The sequence below is a fragment of the Pituophis catenifer genome, unplaced genomic scaffold (assembly GCF_029215685.1).
Source record: "Pituophis catenifer annectens isolate HBS135680 unplaced genomic scaffold, rPitCat1.0.hap2 SCAF_1, whole genome shotgun sequence".
Lineage (NCBI taxonomy): Eukaryota > Metazoa > Chordata > Lepidosauria > Squamata > Colubridae > Pituophis > Pituophis catenifer.
In genome coordinates this window covers 21221791-21244609 of record NW_027256881.1, presented here as the reverse complement: position 1 = coordinate 21244609, position 22819 = coordinate 21221791, and the positions used below count along the sequence as shown (strand labels likewise).

The following is a 22819-nucleotide window of genomic DNA, read 5'->3' as shown; positions in this document are numbered from 1 at the left end:
CTTGAAAGCGCCGGTTGCCAAGGAAGCAAGAAGAAGGCGGGATCGGCTCAGTCTGTAGCGGACCCCCGCTATGGCTCTGTAGCCTTCTTCCGGTAATTCGTCAGGTTGGTCCCGTGAGTTTTTTTTCTTGGAGAGAGAAGGGGAATCTCATCTTGATTTTTGCACTTATCTAATCTAAGTACAGCAGCAGCAGCAGGAAGGCCAAAGGTGCAGCTCCTTGCAGCGGCTAACAAAACAAAAATGTATGGGCTGTAAGTGCTGCTCAGAGATAGATTGCATTGAGGGGTCCTTAGTGCTGTCTGAACTTGATTGTCCCAAAGGTGCTTTTTTTTTTTTTTTTCAAGAGGCAACTGGACTTTCTGGTTTTTCTTTGAAGACGTTTCGCTTCTCATCCAGAGCTGAAGAAGCTTATTTATTGGGTCGATTTATTTATTGGTTCGATTTATATGCCGCCCTTCTCCGGAGACTCAGGGCGGCTTACAATGCGTTAAGCAATAGCCTTCATACTTTTGTATATACCTGCTTAGTAGGGCTTTCGGCCCCCCCAAGCGGTGTTCTTTTTTATGCAAAGTCAGCTTATTGCCCCCACAAACAGGGTCCTCATTTTACCTACCTCAAAAGGATGGAAGGCTGAATCAACCTTGAGCCTGGTGAGATTTGAACTTGCAGTAATTGCAGGCAGCTGGTGTTACTTAACAGTGCTTTAGTCTGCTGCGCCACCAAGGCTCTTATTGGATGAGAAGCGAAACGTCTTCAAAGAAAAACCAGAAAGCCCAGTTGCCTCTTGGGGAAAAAAAAGCACCTTTGGGACAACCATTACCTGGATGACTGAGAAACTCCATAGACCTGAGGTCTTCAAACTTGGCAGCTTTAAGACTTGTGGACTTCAACTCCCAGAATTCTCCAGCCAGCATAGCATAGAAATCTGGGAATTGAAGTCCACAAGCATAGCTGGCTGGAGAATTTTGGGAGTTGAAGTCCACAAGTCTTAAAGCTGCCAAGTTTGAAGGCCTCTGCCATAGACTCTGAGCTTGATTGTTTTCTTGCAGATGTTTCATTACCCAAACTAAACGTCTGCAAGGAAACAACCAAGCTCAGAGAGCACTAAGAACCCCTCATTTCAGCACTGGGTTTACACTATCAATAAATTACACTATACGAGGAGGATCTGATTAGCCTTCCCCAATCCTGCTTGTGACATTTGGGTGGTTATAAGCAGACCAAAACTGGAACCAAAGCTGAACCACGTCTTTATTGCCTTTCAATCCCTCAGTGATTGTCAAAGCTTGATATAACTATAAATCTTTTATATGAATCATGTGATATTTTCTGGGGGGGGGCGTTTCTGCAAAGGAATTTTCTACATCTCTGTGATGAATAATTTTATAGATTGTTAAGGATTTTAAAAATGTAATCAGATTTTTTATAAGTAATTGTAACTGATGATCAGGTATTTATAGTTTTAATCCATTCTATTTCTGGTTACAACTTCTTTTGTTGCAAAAGGTTCCTGCATGTGTGTCTACTATGTTTTAAAGTCTTTGTAAAGAAGAAGCAAACTAACTTGTCAGTCCCTTTGCTTAGTTACATCAATGATAGAATGATGGCAAATTAGCCTTAATATAAGGAAGCTTTATTTCTGCTATTCATCTCTCTCTGTGTTTCTTCCAGATATCTAATATTGGGGGCAAGCAGCATTTTTGTGCTGCTTTTTGAGAGACAGCTGGCTATATAGATTCACCTATTGTAAGAGTTTGTTAATCAAATTTGTAGGGCTACTCCTCTCACACAAAGTGATTCTGGATGGCATACAGTAAAACCAGTAATTAAAACATTCTACAAAACCAATTGAAAAAATAAACATAGATAAAACAAAACCAAACAAAATGATTCCATAACTAAATTCCATTCCTTTATCATAAATAAAGGAATTTGTCTTTGGTCTATATGCTCTCTGTGTACATAAGGAGGATAAAATACATTCATCAAGAATAAAAAGATACAACACTTAGTGATAGTCAAGGTTACTAATAAGCTATCAAATCGTACTAGGAAACAAAAACAATATAAATTGAAAGATACATGCAACATGTTTATAGTAACACTTGTATTCTAAGCATTGTAAGTGCCAATGAGTGAATTGCAATTCTAAGCATGCTTGGAAAATTAAAATTCTTATGCCTAATTAGTGTCTTTCAGCTAAGAAAACAGAATGTGTTTGTGCTAATGGGAATTTAAAATTTAGTGACTTTCAGTAACTTCATAAACAACAGGAGCTTGAGCTTCTGAAAATTATGATGGAGCTGCGAAAAGCAACTACAACCACTATTCCTTTGGCATCGCACCCACAAATGGCCAAAAGTGATACAAAGTCCCCACAGATACAGGTATTGTGCAACATCAGCATCTTCTGTGGATTTTACGTGATGAAATGCTAACGTAATAAGCTTGCCAATATGTATTCTAGCATTGCCAACCTGTAATTTTATTTAAACAAACCAATGATGTGAACGTGCTGATTCTTAGAAACATATTGAATGGGATTTGTGTTTTTAATATTAATTAACATAAAACCAGTAAGTAAAATCCTGTCTGGATTTGTTTTATGATTTTTGCCTTTAAAAAACTTACAGTTTTCCATGTATGAATTGAGGTATAAGACCTATGTTGGAGGTCTTATAAGACCTCAGAGGAATATGAGAGGAATCACAGAAAGTTATGGCCCAACATCTGTCTTCTTCCTTTTGCAAAGCAATTATTATTATTCCTCTAAAGTTAGTATAAGATATATTTGGGCTATATAACTGCTCTCTCTGTGGAGAAGCTAACAACGTGTAGTCCTCAATGGAACTGCTTCCATATGGAGGGAGGTATGCAGTGGTGTACCCCAAGGCTCTGATTTTAGGCCCAGTACTCTTCAACATATTCATCAATGATTTGAACAAGGGGATAGATGAGGAATTCATCAAATTTGCAGACAACATCAAGCTAGCAGGAATAGCTAGCAGAACACTCTGGAAGATAGGCTTAAGATACAGAAGGATCTTGACAGACTTGAACATTGGGTGCTATCTAACAAAATGAAATTCAATGGTGAAAAAAGTAAGGTTCTACATTTAGGCAAGAAAAACCAAATGCACAGGTAGAGTATAGATGGTACCTCGCTCAATAGTAGTAACTGTGAGAGGGATCTTGGAGTCCTAGTGGATAATCATTTAAATATGAACCAGCAATGTGCTGCAGCTGCCAAAAAAGCCAACACAGTTCTAGGCTACATAAACAGAGATCCCTGTTGTATCAAGATCACGTGAAGTGTTAATACCACTTTATAATGCCTTGGTAAGGCCACACTTGGAATATTGCATCCAGTTTTGGTCGCCATGATGTAAAAAAAATGTTGAGACTCTAGAAAGAGTGCAGAGAAGATCAACAAAGATGATTAGGGGACTCTAGGATAAAACATATAAAGAACAGTTGCTGGAACTGGATATTTCTAGTCTTATGAAAAGAAGGACTAGGGCTGACATGATAGCAGTGTTCCAATATCTCAGGGGTTGCCACAAAGAAGAGGGAGTCCAACTATTCTCCAAAGCACCTGAGGGTAGAACAAGAAGCAATGGGTGGAAACTAATCCAGGAGAGAAGCAACTTAGAACTAAGGAGAAATTTCCTGACAGAACAATTAATCAGTGAAACAACTTGCCTCCAGAAGTTGTGAATGCTCCAACCAACACGGGAAGTTTTTAAGAAAATGTTGGATAACCATTTGTCTGAAGTGGTGTAGGGTTTCCTGCCTAAGCAGGGGGTTGGACTAGAAGACCTCCAAGGTCCCTTCCAACTCTGTTATTCTAAAGTCAGATAATTACATTAGTATAAAGTGGATTAATTTTTAATTATCCAGTTTACCTTTCAGTCAACTGGCTTGGGAAATAATTTAAGATCCTTGTAAACTGCTTATTCTGTGCTTGTGCAGAGAAACCTAAGTAGGTATACTAGCATATATAATGGTCTCCACTACCACCTTTAATCCTCACCACAACTCTGGGAAGCCACTTGAACTGCTAGGGAGTGATGGGTTCAGTTGTCCAATGGTAGGATTTTTGTTGTGTTTTTTTTTGGTTAAACAGAGATTTGCATTTAGGTGATTTTAATCCAATTCTCACCTTGTACCACACTGCCTGTTTTAAATGTTTGGAACAGCTGCAGTTCAGCCGGAACGCTCCCGCATCGTCTGAAAACCTGTCAGTCCACTACACCAATCCCTGTCCAATTATCATAGAAAAGTTGAAACAGTCATCAACTCAACAGAACCAAGGTGCTGGTGATGGAGCTGATCTGAGGAGCTCTGTTGAATTCTCAGTTGTATCTGAAGAGAAGCTCAACCAGGCTGTTCAGCTGGCCAGAAGGGATGTGAAAAGAAAGCACCTGCAAGAGCAAGTGAAGCAGCATCTCACCAAGGTGAATAAGTGTCCTGTGGGATTTCGTTGGGGAAAGGAATCAGGGAATGCTGCAGTGTTGGAAGCATCTAAATCCCACCTGAAATATGAACACCAGCTTAGTAACCCTTCTAAAATGGAGAGGAACAGCACTGGAGCAAAAGTCCTCCTTTGTGATCCAAGTCGTGTCAAGTCAGGACCCGCTTTGTCTGATTCTCCACCAACACGTGATCCAGGACCTGGCCCCAAAAAGGAGGAAGACAAATGTGCCATAGAAATCAGAAGGCTACAAAAAGAGCTTCAGACTTACATTCAGAAAATTGAATTGCTAGCAACAAAAGGTAAGGGGGAAAGCTGATTTAAATGAAGATGCAATATAAGAAAGTAGAAGAGATACAGGTCCCTCTCTTGGTCTAACAAACTAGGTACCTGCATACAAGTCTGTGATTGGTAATGCAGAAGAATCTTCATGGGCTTTGTCTGTTTCCCACTGAATGGAGGCTTTGAATTCAAGGCAACCAGTATTCTTGTAGCAAATCCTGAGAAGTGGGTAAAAGATTAACCTTACAGGCAGTGGTGAAATGTAAAATTTGTTATTACCGGTTCTCTGGATATGGCTTGGTGGTGGGGATAATGTGATTGGGTGGGTGTGGCTAACTTCTTTTTTTTTTTACTTTTAAAAGCATTTTTTCTACAATCTCTTCGGCCGAAGAGGTTGTAAAAAAATGCTTTTAAAAGCCTCTGACGATCCCAGCTGAGCTGCGCGATCATCAGAGGCTTTTTTTTTTTTACTTTTAAAAGCATTTTTTCGGCCAAAGAAAAAATACTTTTAAAAGTAAAAAAAAAAAAAGCCTCTGATGATCGCGCGGCTCAGCTGGGCATGGGGGGAGGCAGGGATTTTTGCTACTGGTTCTCCAAACCACCCGCCTTCATCGCTACCGGATCAGGCGATCCGGTCCAAACCTGGAGCATTTCACCCCTGCTTACAGGGAAAGAAAATTGTGACAAGCAAACTGACAGCAAAGAACGATGAGTCTTTGTAACTGTTGTTCCTAACTTTCAAGACTTCATTGTGTTACATTCTTAAGTCTAAATGAGGCTTGTAAAGAAGACTTGAGTAAGCATGAGGCTCTGTGTTTACTATCCCACCCATTTATCCTGCTAGCCATCTCCCAGTTCAATACAAAGAAATGTTCATAATAGTAGTGCTTGACCAAAGACTATTTTTGCCAATGTTACTAACCAGAGTATATGTACTTTGCAGCCAGATTCTCCCACAGACTGATTAGAGTCTTAAAATTGCAGCCCATGTGTTACATTTGTTCCCCCTATTCATTTTCTGAAGTCTGCAATGATATTCTGCAGCACTGATCTTGGGAAAAAAGTATCAACACAGTAACAAATCAAATATATGTGCCAGACTGAAACTGCTCTATTTTGCAGTAATACTTTTAATTTAATAACTACATGCTTATTAGCATACTATGATACTTTTAGTTTCTTCATTTTTGTATCAATGTATGAAAAGGCTTCAGTGTTGTGCTCTTGGACTAATGATCTCGTGAAATAATTTGAGTTTAAGCCTGCTGGTTTTGAGGCTAGTTGTGAGCTGATTATTTGAACTGCAAGAATTAAAGAGAAGAACTCTTGGAAATCAGGTTTAAAGGTTTACACTTGAGACAGTAAAGTGAAGAACTGTCTGAATATTGCTGACTTCTTTTGTGTAGTCTGGATCTAAGCTGCTATTATGGGATATAGGGCATTTAATACAGTTTTTGGAACACTTTATGATGGCTTTTGAGTGACACCAACATTTTTTTCATTGTCTCTTCTCAATTGTAATTGTGTTATGTATTTCATGTTTTCTACACCAAATTGTCTGTTCTTAACTAAGCATATGAAGGGACGTGGTGGCTCAGTGGCTAAGACGCTGAGCTTGTTGATCCAAAGGTTGGCAGTTCAGCGGTTTGAATCTCTAGTGCCATGTAATGGAGTGAGCTCCCGTTACTTGTCCCAGCTTCTGCCAACCTAGCAGTTCGAAAGTAAAAAAAAAAATGCAAGTAGAGAAATAGGGACAACCTTTGGTGGGAAGGTAACAGCGTTCCGTGTGTCTTTGGCGTTTAGTCATGCCGGTCACATGACCACTGAGACGTCTTCGGACAGCATTGGCTCTTCGGCTTTGAAATGGAGATGAGCACTGCCCCCTAGAGATAGGAATGACTAGCACATATCTGCGAGGGGAACCTTTACCTTTACCTTTAACTGAGCCTAATCAACTGTTTTCCTAAACTTTTTTTTCCCAGAGAGAAGTGAAATATGTCTGGATCCTGAGGAAGAACGCCGGGTCCATATTCGGAGGCAGGAACAAGCTGTGCGCTCTGCCCGAGTGCTCTATGTCCTCCAGCAACAGGTCTGAACAATCTCTGGAAACTTTGGGAAGATATTTCAGACCCAAATTGGGGAATCAAAACAAGTCAGTCTGAACCAGATAGCTTGGTTCCAAATTATTATGCAGACAGAGAGTTTTCCAAACTGCATTCTGTTGTTAATTTATTTGTCGCATTATCAAACAGGTAAAACAAATCCAAGAAGATCTGGAGAAGCTGAGTCCCCTTAAAATTAAACATACAAAGAAGGTGAGATGAAATTGCTTTACGAGTTTGGGGGAAAAACTGAGTGATGAGGGACAAGCTTTGGAACAGTTTTTCTCAACCTCAGAAACTTTTAAGATGTGGCTGGGTAATTCTGGGAGTTGAAGTTCTCCCATCTTAAAGTTGCTGAGGTTGGAGCCTCCCTGAAAGGTCCTTTTGGAGAATAGTTGGTAGCATGCAAGTAGAAGATGACTTTTTCAACTTCGTGTTCAGTGTGCTTTTCACTGAGCTGTGAGACCTGTCAGTCATACCTGACATAAGTTTCTACTTTGTGTATCGTCATAGCAGTCTGATTTTGCAGTATTCTATTATAGTCATTCTTCTGATACAGACTAGAAATGCCTTCTCCAATCTTGGTGCCTTGGGTTGTGTGGGCTTCAACCCTCAGAATTTTCCCCAGTATCCATTCTGGCTGGGGAGTTTGTGAAAATGAAATCCACGGATCTGGCCAAGCTGCCAAGGGACTAGTGTTTGAAGATCGGGCAGAATTGCTCTGGCTGTCTTGACAAGAGACTACTTGATTCAAGCCAGAATTCTTTTTTCTTTGTGATGCAGTCACGAGCTATGGCCAAGCTGGCAGCAGCTCACAGAGGTGCCATCCGAGCTCTGCAGATGTTTGTCACTCATTTTGCTGACCAGTCAGAGCAACAGTCTGCCTCTGCGCATTGTAAAGAGCTGGGCAATCTCATCAGGCAACTCTCTCTCTGTTCTGCTCGCCTCGAGATGGACTCATCCATTCCTGATATCATCATAGATCTGCTGCTACAAATTGAGGTCAGGAGAGAGTGTGTTTTTTCTTTGCTTGGCATCCAAGGCAGTGTAATATAACCCTTCCTGAGGAGGAGCAGATTTCCATCATCCAGAGAAGGCACGACCCTTTGAAATAAGTCTTAAATAGTGACATGTTTTGGCATTTGGTCTCTAAGGAATGAGCCATTGCTCTTGAGTTTCACATCGAATTGAGAATATGTTAAAGTTATCTATATGCTACTAAAGCGCTTAGTAATTTTTAACTGGGCAAAATGGTGCATCACAGGCAACCGTTCTTGAACCAAGGAACCCAAATGGGCTAACTTGCAGAATGTATCTAAAATCTGGGACTCATGACTCCTCTAGAATTGAAAGTTGGCAAATTTTATAAAACATGTTATGATAAAAAATTATAATAAAACAGCTTATGTCATAAATGTCAGAAAACATTTCCTGTGCTGATGTTTGACTCTGCTGTATAGTTCATTGTGGGCTATTTTCAAGACAGATACATCTTTTTAGTAAAGGCAGGACATTAGAAGTTCTGTCATTTTTGAAGGCATTGAGGAATCTGGTGAAGAAATATCTCTAAAAGGATGACTCAACAGATTCATGGTTTGTCTCATTTTTTAAAAATGTATTGTGCCCACGGGATGAGAAATATAATTATATATAAAATTATTCCTAAATCTTGCAGCAGACACTGAGTATGTTAGCTAGATAGCATTTTTTCTTCTAATTTATTCAGAGGTGGTTTTGCTTTTTGTCAATTAAGAAGGCTGAACATCCACCTGAACTTTGCATCCTGTGTGGGTGTTCAGCGTAAGATTTTTGTGTGTTTAATATGATACAAATTGCTATGGCAGGATTTGGACTCTGTGTTGTCCAAAAAGGAGTCCCCCAGGAAAGGGCAGGAATGGCTCTCTACCTCTCCAGTTGATGCACCAAAAAGCGCCAACAGATTGCCAAAAAAACAAAAGAAATCTTGTGCATTGGACCGAAAAAAATCTTCAGTAGCTCGGAAACTTCTTCCCGGTGAGTCTTCTGGGTGCTGAGTTGGAAGAAGTTTGATTAGTAATTCTTACAAATCATGTCTGATTTTGCCCCAGAAAAATTGTAGATCCAGATAAGTTGGGGATTTCTGGGTGAACTCATTGTAACTTAACTTCTGGTCCAATTGGATGGTCAGAACTGAGGAGGTTCAGAATTGAATACTCCCAGAAGACGATGCTGAGGGGAAAAAATGGTTATTTGGATGTTTATTATGTGAATAGACTCCTGCTTCCTCTTAAAATTATTCCCTCTGCTTCCTATCCCTAGATCCTACTGTAATTAAGTCAAACTCAGTATATTTGTCTCTGTTTTTAGTATGCCTCTGCTGCATACTGTTTTTTCCTGTCCCCTATTTTAGATAATGAATGCCCTATGGTATGCAACTATTCTTACCTCTTTTTTTTGGTAAAGTGCCATGGTCATATAATAATCAATACGATATGTGTAACATTGTCGTAACAAATTACTTCAGATGAATATCGAGAATCTGCAGACCTGTTACCACATAAGACAATCAATCACTGCATTGCCAGAGCCCAGGAAGACGTACTCCCCGTTGAGCGAGGGGCAGTTGCACAGTGCAAGGGTGAGGCCGTAAGGAAATCAGGACCTTTGAAAGCAGAACTGAAATCAGGAACTCTGAAGAAGAGGGGAGGCTTGTTTTCCCTCAGACCTCAGGTACGGTTATATAATCATCAGCTTCTACTCCTCTTCCTTGTCTCCAAGCTTAATTTTAGGTGCTGTGAGACACACTTTCTCCCCTGATGTAATGTCTTTTCCTCCAAAATTACAGTGGTTGAAATGCAGGCTTTAATAGATGTTGTTGTGTAGGAAAAACTGCTAAAACGTGTCTGGAAACACATATTATTTTAATGTTTTTGTTTCTCTAAAGGGTAGCTGTCGACCTCCCAAAACAAAAACAGTGCAGCCTGTAGCCAAACAAGCCCGCTTTCTAGATCCCACCGTTGCATTCCGGCTTAAGGAGACCAAACTACCCATCCGAGATAATAGGGCCCCATGGATGCCTCCCAGTGTCAAGTCTCCCCTCCACTCTGCTCCGCGGTAAGTTAACAACCTTGCGAGGGCAGTTGTTAGCGGTATAAACATCTACAGTGGATTATGACGCTTATGATGGTTCATTTATGGCAGATGGCATAATAGTTTCTTCAAGTATAGCTTCTGAAATTTGATCTGGAGATTGAAACATTCAGGGCTGCTGTGTACTAAGATGGATCAGATATTTGATTCATTTGGTTCAGTATGATCTTCATTCTGCAGAATTTCAGATATTTCCAATGATCACCTAGTGATAATATGGAATGATCCTAGAACTTTCTGAATGTAAACTTAGTCATGGCCCTGTAGTCACCACTTTTGAGATCCTTTTGGGCTCATATACTATAGCAATTGTCAACCTTTTCTGAGGAGGCCCTCATGTTCTTTGGAGACTCATTCCTGTCCCTCTTTCTGGAATGCTTGAAGAAATGTTTCATTCACCAGATGATGTTTACACCAGTGTCAATAATTAATTTATGATGCGGAAATTTATAATTGGTGCCAGTGGGACGGCAAAGGTTATGATAACCTTGTCTTGTTATTTTTCTTCTCCCACTTAAATTCAACATTCTTGTAGGCACCTGGAGAAAAATCCTGAAAATCCGGAGCCATCTCTGGAGATAGAGACAAAGGAAAAAGAAATACCTGAGAAAGAAGTGCCCAGGTAGGCCTGAAAGGGAGGGTGGAAGGTTGTGGATTTTAATACATTTTGGGAATCTTTCTCTCTCCACCCCATCTCTCTCCCTCTCCCTCTCCTCCCTCTCTCCCTGTGCCTTTCAAGTAAATTTTTCATGCCTAGTCAAATCCTTGCTATGTTCTTGGCAAGATGTTTTGGAAGTCATTTGCCTTTGCCTCCTTCGAGGGTTGACAGAGAATGGCTGGCCCAAGGTCATCCAACTGGCTTTGTGCCTAAAAAACACACAGGCTCTCAGTTTCTGTCCTGAGGCCTTAATCACTACATCTAACTGGCTCTTTCTCATAGATACAGATTTTTCTTTCTTTGTCCCCAACAGATATCATTTGTCATTCTAAATTTGGACTGAAGCCCATGTGGAAGAACATTTACTTTGGGAATAGATCTGAATTGGGCTTGGTTTCCTAGATCAGCGTAGAATATAGCAAGTAAAGAAAAACCAGCTATGGAAAAAAAATATGCCAATACTCTATATTTTACATCCTGACCAAAAAGAAGTAGTTGGGATGATTTCCCAAAATTATGAGAGAAAAGGAAAAACTCTGCATATGGCAGTCCCAACTGCCATGTTTTCACAAAAAGTTGTGTGTATACATTTCTCGTGTTGTTTTCTTTGAAAACTATATGTACAATTAACTAAGTCCTTACACCTGCTTGGTACTTGACCTTGTCTTGTCAGATGTCGAGAGTAGAGCAACATTTCACAAGAATATTGCAACAGAAAAATCTCACTATCTTTTCCCAGGGGAATAAAATAAGATTTCGGATCTAAATAATCACCTGACATCATTATTTCATCTCTTCTGACAATGTTCTATATAGTCTTCAGTACTTACTTGGATAGGAGCAGAAGTGATGACCAAGGCATCGGTTGGCTTTTCACTTTTGGAAAAGGCTTCCAATTTCTGTGATTTTGAGCTGTGGGAAGAAACTTAGAAGCTCCAGTTCCTGGGTCTATTTCCCTTTTTTTGTGTACTCTTTTGCATTTGGTGAGGAAAGAATTAAAATCTGGAATATATTTTGCTGTTTCAGTCTTATCTCTCAGGAATGAAAACGGGAAAGATTTTAGGCCCTTCCATATTATTATAAAAGCCTGCACTCTGAAAGGCATAGGCTTCAGAGTGCCCAGTCTGGAGAAATGCTGAATTATGCTGTCCTACTATTATTAATGTGTGTTCTGTTAGTCACATTTTAAAAAGATGACATGACTCATCAGATTGTCACTGTGTTGTGTTGGTTGAAATTTTTCAGGGACAATGGGGCTTCCCCAACAGAGGAGGTGGAGCAAGCTGATCCTGAGGGCCTGGAGCTTCTTTTGGAAAAAGCACAGGTAGAGTATCTCATTCTTCCTCTTTTCCTTTTGATTTTCTTGACATATTTCCTTGTTGATGAACTGAAGAAATAACTTCCTCCTTTCTTCCCAGAATTTTTATTGAAGAGCACCTCAAGGCTGGATATTTCACATAAGTTGAGTCTGACTCAACTCTTGCTTCCAAAGTCTTACCTCTTGTTATCAGCCAAGACGGCAAGTAAAATTGTTGCCTTGGCTAAATGCAAGAAGTAAGGATTATAAGGCAACAATTGAGTCATGCTTATTACAATTAATTAATTCATTAATTAGACTTATATCCTGCTTTTCACATAGGAGCTCAAGGCAGCATACACAGTCCTTCCATTACAGGGCAACGACAGCACTCAAATAAGGAAGTCTGAAAATTTTGCCTTTCTTTATGAGGTACTTATTTTCCCTCTCTATCTTTTCAAAAATATCTGTAAAGTAAGTTTACAGATGCTGTAGAAATATGGTTGCCAATCCCTGCATTACTTGTTCAGGCAGACCTGAGAGAAAAATGGCTTTAAAAAGGGTATAGAAAAGTTCAGCTGTCTAAAATAGATGTTGAATGTGGTTATGGGTGAAACGAAAACTCCACTTTTGTAAACAAATGTGGCTCTCAGGTTTAATTCTTTTTCTCCATTGCATTGAATGCCGTGTTGTCGAAATACATCACAAAGTCCGTGTGAAACCACCTCTCCCCACCTCAGCTCGCTTGGTTGTTAAACAGTTTCACATTGGGCATCCAGTGCGTGATAATTTATGCAAAAAGTGTCAGACTTTACAAAGTAATTAGAAAATGTGCCAGACTTTTCTTCCTGCTTTCTTTTGAAATGGGTTATGTATTTAACCATCCCTATCCCCTAAAGTAATTTAGCTTTGCAACACTGCTCCAAGAGTATCTTGACCAAAAAAAAGAGCTTTAAAGGATTCTAAAGCCAAATAAATTTCACCATAGAGTATATTCCACATATTCATTTTTAGTTTTTTTCACTAATATTCTGTAAGGCAAGAAGAAACCAAAATACAGGACAATAACCCAGAACAATATATTTCAATGTTCAATCATAATTTTCACGTAACACTAAATTTATTAAAATAAGTTGGCATAAGTTATATAGTTATCCTTTTTTGTTGCAGCATCTATACTGTGGAAATAGTCATTCTGGGGAGACTAGGCTGGTTCCCTCTGCTGGTTTTCCACAAGCCTTTAAATTTTTTCAGAGCCTTGATTTGAGTTATTACCAATTTTATTTTCTCTCAATTCATCCAGTTGTGTTTTTCTTTTTGTATGGAGTTGTTTTATATTACATTTTTCTATGCTTTGCCAAGAGTCCAATAAAAATGTGATTCATACTTCTGCGAAATGATTTGAACTTTATCAGTAACTTTTTCTGAAAGAGTAACTGACCATACTTTAGCATTATCCAATAATAAATTATTTTTGAGTGATTATTAATTTTGTAGCTAGTAGTAAGAGAGCTGCTCAAGAAACTATAAATGCTCTTAAACCGAGTTTATTTTATTGGCCCTTCTGCCCTGTTTCCCATAAAATAAGACATTCCCTGATAATAAGCCCAATTGGGCTTTTCAGCGCATGCGCTAAAATAAGCCCCCCACCAAAAATAAGCCCTCCCTGAAAATAAGCCCTCCCCGAAAATATTTAAATGCATGTGCAGCGAGTTCCCGCCATTTCCTCTGGTTAGGGTTAGGGAGACAGAGCTGGAAATCAGGTAAGACGGCAAGAAGAGCCCCATCTCACTCCACGTGCCCCAAAGTAATAAGACATCCCCGAATATAAGGCCAAGCACTTATTTCAGGGTTCAAAAAAATATAAGACAGAGTCTTATTTTCGGGGAAACATGATACCAGAATTCCTAATTCAGACTGAGGTGATGTCGGCCATCTTGACTAACTGATATATTTTTGTTTCATTAGAAATTGTATCTCTCCTTGGAAAGAAGGATTGGTCAGGGGGGATCTTTGTGGTATAACCATTCAGAACTGGACCCCGGGGAAATACGATGTACCTCTAATACTATAGGGTGTTACAATCCATGAAACATGATTTGGGGTCACTGAAGATGCTTTGTGGCTCAGCTTCTCTCATTCTCCCAGTGAATATTTTGTGTTGGGCAAGTAGTTTTAGAGAACACAATAAGCTATTTCTCCCCCCCCTCTCTCTTTCTCTCTTTCTCTCCCTCCCTCCCTCCCTCCCTCTCTCTCTCTCTCCACACACACACACACACACTCTCTCTCTCTCTCTCCCTCCCTCCCTCTCCCCTCCCCCTTCCCCTCTTGTTAGGATGCAATAAGCTTACCAGGTATTTGTTTGGAGGATTGCCATCTGGAACAGTTCAAGAAGATGGAACATGACGCTCTTTCTGCACTCAGCATCTCTGACCTGGAGACAATGATGAAGAGGATGGAGGAAATAGAGGTGCATTCATTTGTTGGTTGCTGACCTATGCCTGTGCATCAGGTTATTGAGCTTTGCTTTGAGATCTCTCGGGGGGGGGGGGTCAGGCACTTCAAGCACTGAGCTCAAGAAATATCTTGAGACTCTGCTGTATTTTGCTGCTTCTGGCGCTGCATTTTGTCATCCTACAAGGGAAAAAAAACCCAACCTACTGTATTTGTTGTGTGCTATCTGGCATTTTTGCACATGAGAAAAACGGGGAAAAATAGCACAGGTTCTACTCTATCCTTTCTTCCATCTTCTCCTAATCTGACATTATTCTGATGTATTGGGATTGTAATTCTCAGAATTCCTTCTCAACCAGCATAGAGTGCTAATTGGGGAAGGCTGCCTTCTGCCAAAATTTGTCTTAAATTTAGGGCTTGCTCTGCTCTGCTCTCCTTTATTGAAGATTCCTTGAGGTTTCTGATGGTTTTACTTGGAGATACCCAAACTGCTAGAAATGTAGAGAGAGTCATTCTGGCCAATACTCCCATTTCTCTTGCCCTTATTCATCATCAAATTTTGATCCCCAAATTGGACACTTTGGGGTTATATGATTTTATGTTTCTTTTGCCTTTTTATAGGCTGCTCAGAGCCCTGCTAGTTTGTGGCAGAACATAAATACTGTACATTTATTGTATCCTGTACAAAAAGTATTGTATAAAAGTACTTTTTTCCAGAGAGAGAAAAGATAATTTCTCCCCATTCTGAATTCTCCATTAATTGAAGTTTCTCATTGCATAAAAGTAGAGCCATTTCCTTTACTAGGAGTGTTTTAATCTGTTAGTCTCCTAGTCTTTCCCAAACCCAGTCAAACTAACTAAAATATTTGATTAATACTGGGTTTATCTTTCTGTATTTAAGCACTATCAAGAAACTGTGCGCAGACGATACAACCAGATTGCTTACGCTGATGTTGATTTCTGGGTCCAGGAGAGCAAAGGTGAGCTTCTGGTTTGGTTTTGGATTTTTAAGAAATAACAGCTGAGCAGTGAATGGTTCTCTTTCATTCAGTGGTTGTGAGTATATATTTTTACATTCTTAATATGTGTATATTGTAGAAATGAAGGAAACAGACGTGGTTGATATTATTACATAGTCTTTTAGATAAACTCATGGTCAGCAAATAAATATTCCATAGATTCTTCTTGGCTTATGTTTCTATAAAAATATGTTAACTGAATGGGGAAGATGGAATTTGAAATACAGTGGGAGCTTGTCTACTCTGGTATTGGTGAGGTAATTATTTTTCTAACAATTCCTTTTCCTAGAGGAAGAGTCTGTAGTGAGAAACCAACAACCTGGAGTTGTTCATCCCATCCAGATAACAAAACTAGATAATCACAAAGAGCCACAAGTAGCTATAGTGTTGGAAAAACCCTTGGATGCCAGGTGAGTAAGAAATTTAACAGCTTACTGTGCTTAAACAGCATCATCTTTATTGATGCTAAAAGTGGATTTGCCCCCTTGGCTAAAATGTATGGAGTGTTTAGGAATAATCAAATTATCAAGTTATCACAGGACAGCAGTAATATTAGTACTTCAGGAAAATAAAAGCAAGGGAGGGCTTAAGGACTCTAGGAACTAGGTAGATAGGAACGTTAGGGCTAAATAGACTGAGACAGTTCTATCTAGCCCACCATTTTGCTTCACATGATTCTTCAGAGAAGTTTATGAGCACAGCAAAATTAAAACTTTCAACGTGAACAAATGAATGAAAGTCGGAAGGTGGGCTGAAGTGAAAGAGAAGCAGCTTTTCTTTCTTTGACTTTTCACCTTTTCACCGAAACTTGCTTGCCTTTATTGTTTTCTTTAATTGTTCGGGAGACAGATAGCTGAGGTCTAGAATCAGTGGTTGAAGTTACACAAAAGATGGGTTAGAAAGGAACAAGCACCTACGGTTAGGGGAAGTGAGCATTTAAATAAACTTGGGAGACAGTAGATGGTCTGTTTTAAGCTTAAGTGAGCCTGAGAAGAATAAGCCAAGCTTGCTAAAGAGGCAGAGGACTACAGAAAGAGTTAACAGCTGTACTGTAGTGAGATCCTATTAGTTTTGAACTATGAATTTGATTTGGGGATTCTAAATCCTCTGTATAGCAGGCTCAGGGAAAGAAATGGGGGAGAAGACAATTGCCATCGTGCCCAGCCTGTTTGCTTCTTGTAGGTGTTAGTTATAACAGGATTGTCTCAGTGAAGTAGAGGTTTCTGGTCTGATCCAATTTTAGGGCTTATTTTTTCCTAATTCTGGTTGTATTTGTGCTTTCAGCGCTATAGATGAAGAGCTGTCAGAGCCCAGGAGTGGGACTCTGCAGTCTTTTACACATCACATCCCCCCACAGAAAGAGTCTGGCACTTTCCTCTCAGTACCGAAACATGTTCTCCAAAGCCTCTCTGATTATGATGCCCGATACCGGCAGCACCTGAAGGGCATTTTCCTCGAAGAGGTGGGGCAGTTTAACCCTTGGAACATTGCAGAGAGGTATGGGGAATCTTGGTGTGCTTGCTTTCTTTGTATCTTCTGGAGGGATTTGCTTTTTTATTTCAAAAACCCTGACTTCACTGTCAGAAAACAGTCCACACATCTTAAAGTTGCTAAAGCTGAGAAACACCAAGTTAAGGGGTTGAAGAGAATTGTGTTATGGATTCTTTTAGAGCCTCTAGGTGGCAGTCTATCTCCTTCTGTTTTTTCCGTTTTTCTGCCTTTGTTTTTCTCTGGCTTCTTTCACAATTTTCCAATGGGGCAAAAAATAATTGCTTTGTCTAGTTGGAATATCATTTAATTTTTCAGACGAATCACCTTCTTGGGTATCTTGTCACCTTCCTTCACATTTCTGTTTTAGAGGGTTTGTCAAGAGTAGCTGCTCTCACAGTTTCTACTTCCTTCCCCAATTGCCATAGCTAATGTTTTTGTTCCTGTTTTCTTCAAGCCCACCCCCAGTGGGACACAGGCTCTTTCTCATACCTGATTCACATATGTGTGGCATCCCTTTATAGTAGGGTCAGGACTGTGGTGCACCAAGGGAGGGTTGAGGGAATAGTTCCCCCAGGTTCAGGCAATAAGGATGCTGCTGAAGACATAAGGTTAGCAACAGGTGTCAAATGGAGTTGCTGCAGCCTATGCCCTGATCAGCAGTTTGACAGCAGTGCATCTGTGACAGAGGACAAAATTGGCACTTTCAAGTCAGTTTTGACTCTTGATGACTCTTGCAGTTTCCTTAGCAGCATTTTTCAGAAGTGGCCTGCCAGTTCTTTCTTGTTAACTGTAGAGAATGGTTTTGAGGGACAGGAGGAAAAGAGGTGGTATCACAAAAAAAAACCTTGAGTCCAGAATGGATTTGAGCAAATTAAGGCACCACAGTCTTGAAACCGGGAGACTGTGAGTTCTAGTTCTGCCTTAGCCATGAAAGCTGGCTAGGTGACTTTGGGCCAGCCATTCTCTCTCAGCTCACTCACCTCACAGGGTTGTTGTTGTGGGGAAAATAGGAGGAGGAAGGAATATTAGTTACATTTGCCTCAAATTATTTATAAAAAATAATAAAGGTGGAATTAAAATATATTTTTTTTTAAAAAGCCCAGTGATATGAGTAAACATCTCATGCAACACTCTCTTTAGTTCTCAGAGATAAAGAGAGAGATGGATGAAGCACATTCATGCTTGAAAGATGTTGTTATGGTATCTTTATAACAAATAGTAATATTGGCCTGCATGACTTCGCTTTCCTAGTCTGGTCTATCTTGAAGGGTGGAAACCAGAACTGAGATAAGTGAGTGGAAAAGGAGAGGGAGGTCTACATGCTGCTGCTCTGGATCAGGTTGTAGGATGTTTTAGAACAGGGGTGTCAACTGGTGGCCCGCAGGCCGGATGCGTCACGCGCAGGCCATGCCCACCCGTTTCGCGAAGAGAAAAAAACATCGCGGAACGTCATATGACGGCAACGTGACGCCACGAGTTTGACACCCGTGTTGTAGAAACTTTGGAACTCAGGTCTTGGCTGTTGAGCTACTTCCATTTCTTTCTTTTTAGCCTGGCAGAGGAGCTGACAGAGGAAATATTGACAGATGTAGCAGCTGAGCTCCATGGCTTCTGTGAGGACTATGCAGAAGCTGTCTTCACTTCAGAGTTTTTACAGGTGGCTGAGTAAGTGGCCTTTTGAAGAACACCGATAAATCAGACCCTAATGAATACTGTTCGGCGGAAAGATTGAACCTGACAAAGACCAGTTAGGAGTGAAATTTGACAATTCGTGTATTACTTTCTATGGTCCTTCTTGGGAAGGCTGGTACTGGTGGAATAAATAAATAATGTTTGGAGAATGCTGATCCTTGAAAGCCTGAAAAAAAACCCTCACTGTTCCTTTAAAGAGATGTTATGCCTTCCAAAGCACCTTTTCCCAATCATTTTCAAAGCATGCACAGCCTTATTGTCCATTTCATGATTCATTTAGGCTGAGTATTTGACAGATTATTCCCCTCCAAAGTTCTATGCCTTATAGAAAGGGTCACTAGTTTCTTGGCTGAGTTCTTACAGTGGCAGCCATTTTACAAGGTTGCTCATTACTCAAGGGCTAAATCCAGTTAGTTCAGGCAGTAACAGAAAGTGCCAGCTTTGTATTGTGGAGAGTTCACTCTTAGAGATACTACAAGTTCAGCTCCTGGATTCTCTACCGCTGATGTTGATAACATAGTACCTCATTTTACAGTATTTCAGGTAATGAAAAAAAGGTGTCCAATACTTGAAAAAGTTGCTGACCCTGAGATTCTACATCAGTTTTGGGGGAAATAAATAAGATACTTCTAAAATGTCCAAAAATCTGTGGGAAAAAATGTGAAAACCCTGTCAGTGACTAATGGCAAAATAGGTTTGGTGAAAGATTTCCAATGGCGTCCCTATTGCCAGGTTGAACATTGGATGCCATTTCTGTTTCTCTTCTGTTCAGTTTGATTTCAGTGAGCCTTGTTTACCTTTTCTTAGAGGGTTATGGATCAAACAATTATTTGGAGTTCTATTTGATCCTGATGTCTCTTCCTATTGAGATGCTCTCCTATCATTTGTAGTCAGTCTGCTGTATTTCGCTGTATAGAAGGAAGAGTTATGCATGTACAGCACTGATTTTAATCTGAATTGTCCCACTGAGCAACCACTTGAGGCTGAGACAATGGGGAGTTTTCTTAAGCCAGCTTCTTTTGAAAATAAAAATTAAATAATTTATTTTACTGTTGCTGTTTGACTAGCCATACTTATTTTGTATACAGTCCAGAGGGATTTGTACGATAAATCAATGCAATTCATACTTGATTACTTTGTTCTTCTACATAAAAATTATTAAACCGGCTTAATGTACTTAAATGTTTCGTGTAATGATTTTTTTTCTAACTGCATTGTTTTGTAATTTGTGTTTATAAAAATGAATTCTTAAAAGAGGATGGCAGAAAGGCTTCAGTCACTGTGTTGCACAAATTATTATTATTAACCCATTGGTTTTGAGATGTCTCAACATGACCAAAGTGAGATTGGGGGGGGGGGGCACTGCTTGTGTTTGCTTCTTCCTTGTATTGCTAATGTCTTACTGGAAGGTCACCAAACATCAGCCACTTGTGGCTGCTGTAGATACAAAGTCTGGGACATCCTTGGCTTTTGGGCAGTGCTCAAGAGGCTGCAAATTAAGGGGGACTTTTTCTTTCCTTTGAATGAGTGAAATGGACAGTGGTGTTTTTTTTTTTTTTTAAAGGGGTGTGTATGTTTGTATGTGGATCTATTAAAGAAGGAATTTCTTGGGGCATTTCCACACGTATCCTACCCCCAGTAGATGGCAGCAAAACAATAACAGAGTTGGAAGAGATTTTGGAGGTCTTCTAGTCCAACCCCCTGCTTAGGCAGGAAAACCTATAGTATTTCAGACAAATGGTTATCCAATCTCTTCTTTAAAACTTCCAGTGTTGGAGCATTTACAACTTCTGGAGGCAAGTTGTTCCACTGGTTAATTGTTCTGTCGGGAAATTTCTCCTCAGTTTTAGGTTGCTTCTCTCCTTGATTAGTTTCCACCTGTTGCTTCTTGTCCTGCCCTCAGGTGCTTTGGAGACTAGCTGGACTCCCTCTTCTTTGTGGCAGTCCCTGAGATATATTGGAAGACTGCTATCATGTCACCCCTAGTCCTTCTCTTCATCAAACTAGACATACCCAATTCCAGCAACCTTTATATGTTTTAGCCTCCAGTCCATCCAATCAGAGAAGAGAATGTTTTCCTCTCAAGGGATCAACTGAGTTTGAATTAGAACTGACTATCCCAGGGGTGTCAAACTAGCGGCCTGCAGGCCGTATGCATCACGCGCTGGCAACGCCCACCCCCGGTTTAGCAAAGGGGGAAAAAGTTGTGATACGTCATGTGACGACAACGTGTCATTGCGAGTTTGACACCCCTGGTCAAACTGGCACATTTTATTTCTAAAGCTGCTTAACTATGGTGTGCATGAGTTTATTAAATTTATACTCTACTTTTCTACATATACCTTATAAGCACTCAAAGCAGTTTAGAATATAGCAAAAAATAAATTATAAACCATAAGGAAAATCAATACCATCAAATTTAAAGCTAGAGACAGGTGGCATTTACCCCCAATGAGAATAGCCAGAATGTTCAAGAACAAATCTGAAAAGTGCTGGAAATGTCATCAGGTACCGAGCTCATATTACCATATGTGGTGGACATGTGTAGAAGCTAAAAGATACTGGACTAAAATATACATATGGTTGGAAAAAATGACAAAAAAACACATAGACTTTAAACCAGAGATTTTTTTTATTAGGAATTGTGCCGGAAACATACAACAGAGAATTGAGATATTTGATTGTGAATGTATTGACAGCGGCTAGAATTGTGTTTGCTAAAAACTGGAAAAATGAGAAAATACCAACGCAAGATGAGGTTATTAAGAAAATCATGGAATGTGCTGAAATGAGTAAATTGACATTTGAAATTAGAGAACAAGAAGATAAACGATATATAAGATATGGGATTTATTTTACCAATGGCTAGATAATAAAACACGGAAATGAAATATGAAATATAAAATGAATGTTATAATATGTGAAAATAATTTTCTTTGGAATGATAATGCCATTGTTAAATAATTGACAAATGAGGATAATGACATAAAGATATACATCAGGTTGAAAATATGAGAAATTAGTAAAATACGAATATGGGGAAGAAGCATAGGGGATTTGTAACCGATTGACATACTGTTTGCAATTGTAATGGATGATCAATGTTTTATGTTTTGTTTGTTTAAAAAATATTTTTTTTTTCAAATTTAAAGCTAGTAAGATTAAAAATCCATAGCCCCAAAAAAAGATGCATTTTTGACATTTTATAAACATTTGACAGACTGGGGACCAAATATACTTCCTTGGAGATGGTTGTAAATCATATAGAAGAATGTCTATGGAGATTCTCAATCATCCAGGTCATGGTTGTCTGAAGCTTCTTCAGCTTCTTCAGAGCTGAAGAAGCTTTTTGGATGACAAGCAAAACGTCTTCAAAGAAAAAACAGAAAGTCCAGTTCCCCCTTGAAAAAAATCACCTTTGGGACATATAGAAGAAGGCCCTCTCCTCTGTATCTAATAGTTGGGGTTTTGGCATTAGGGGCATTTTTCAAAGGGCCTCTCCTAATCCAACATTCATAGTAGGGGAAGGAAGTCCATCAAATGATTAGGTCTTAAGCAATTTACGAGTTTAAAGATCAATTGCAGCAATTGTATCCAGTAGGCAACTGGCAACCTGCAGAGAGCTTTCAAAACAAGCATTAAGTGATGTTATAGTTAGCAGTCTGGCTCACTGCTTTATTTTTAATCAACAGCATCTTCACATCGTCTAGATTTAATTTCATTTTATTTTCTCTCACCCAGTCTCTCTTCAAACTCATAATGGAGATTAGGCAATCAGGGTGTTGATTATTTCTTTGAGTTGGATGGTATAGAGTTGTAGTGGTAGATATCATTACCAAAGCAGTTTCATTGTGTATCTCAAATGGAATGCCAACCCAAATTGCTTCCAGATAATTATTTTCATATAAATGCATCTGGATCTAGTAGACCACCAATATCTTGATCAGTTGTTCCAAGAAAATAATATTTGACATTGGCTTTCATTACTGGCTTACAATTATAACACTTTCTGTGATAAGGAAGAAGAATTTTAAAATTCTCTCCCTGAAATTGGTGGAAACATATCCCAAACTCCAGGTGGTTGTAATTAGCTTGGTTAATCATGTCTCAAACTATCATAGTCAGTCTTTGTTGAAATCCTTACAGGCTGTGATTTCCACACCTTGCGTACATGTATCATTCACATCTGCATTATGCAGCTTGTAATGGATACTTAATAAT

General features: G+C 39.5%; 1 protein-coding gene across 1 annotated transcript; it reads left to right on the top strand.

Annotated features, from left to right (window-relative positions):
- Window positions 1–9: 9 nt before the first annotated feature.
- Window positions 10–19760, top strand: KIAA0753 (KIAA0753 ortholog). The gene is made up of 17 exons (XM_070932134.1): window positions 10–104; window positions 2256–2387; window positions 4200–4776; window positions 6739–6845; window positions 7009–7071; window positions 7642–7860; window positions 8703–8871; window positions 9362–9567; window positions 9782–9951; window positions 10523–10609; window positions 11891–11969; window positions 12285–12374; window positions 14278–14412; window positions 15298–15376; window positions 15705–15825; window positions 16700–16912; window positions 18458–19760. The coding sequence occupies exons 2-17, from the start codon at window positions 2295–2297 to the stop codon at window positions 18573–18575; spliced, it is 2526 nt and encodes an 841-aa protein (XP_070788235.1). The 5' UTR covers window positions 10–104; window positions 2256–2294; the 3' UTR covers window positions 18576–19760.
- The last annotated feature ends 3059 nt before the right edge of the window (window positions 19761–22819 follow it).

Coding starts and splice junctions, on each gene's coding strand:
- KIAA0753 (XM_070932134.1), top strand. CDS start 2,295: ATGATGGAGCTGCGAAAAGCAACTACAACCACTATTCCTTTGGCATCG. Junction 8,872..9,361: donor AGCTCGGAAACTTCTTCCCG/GTGAGTCTTCTG, acceptor AAATTACTTCAG/ATGAATATCGAGAATCTGCA. Junction 10,610..11,890: donor CCTGAGAAAGAAGTGCCCAG/GTAGGCCTGAAA, acceptor GAAATTTTTCAG/GGACAATGGGGCTTCCCCAA.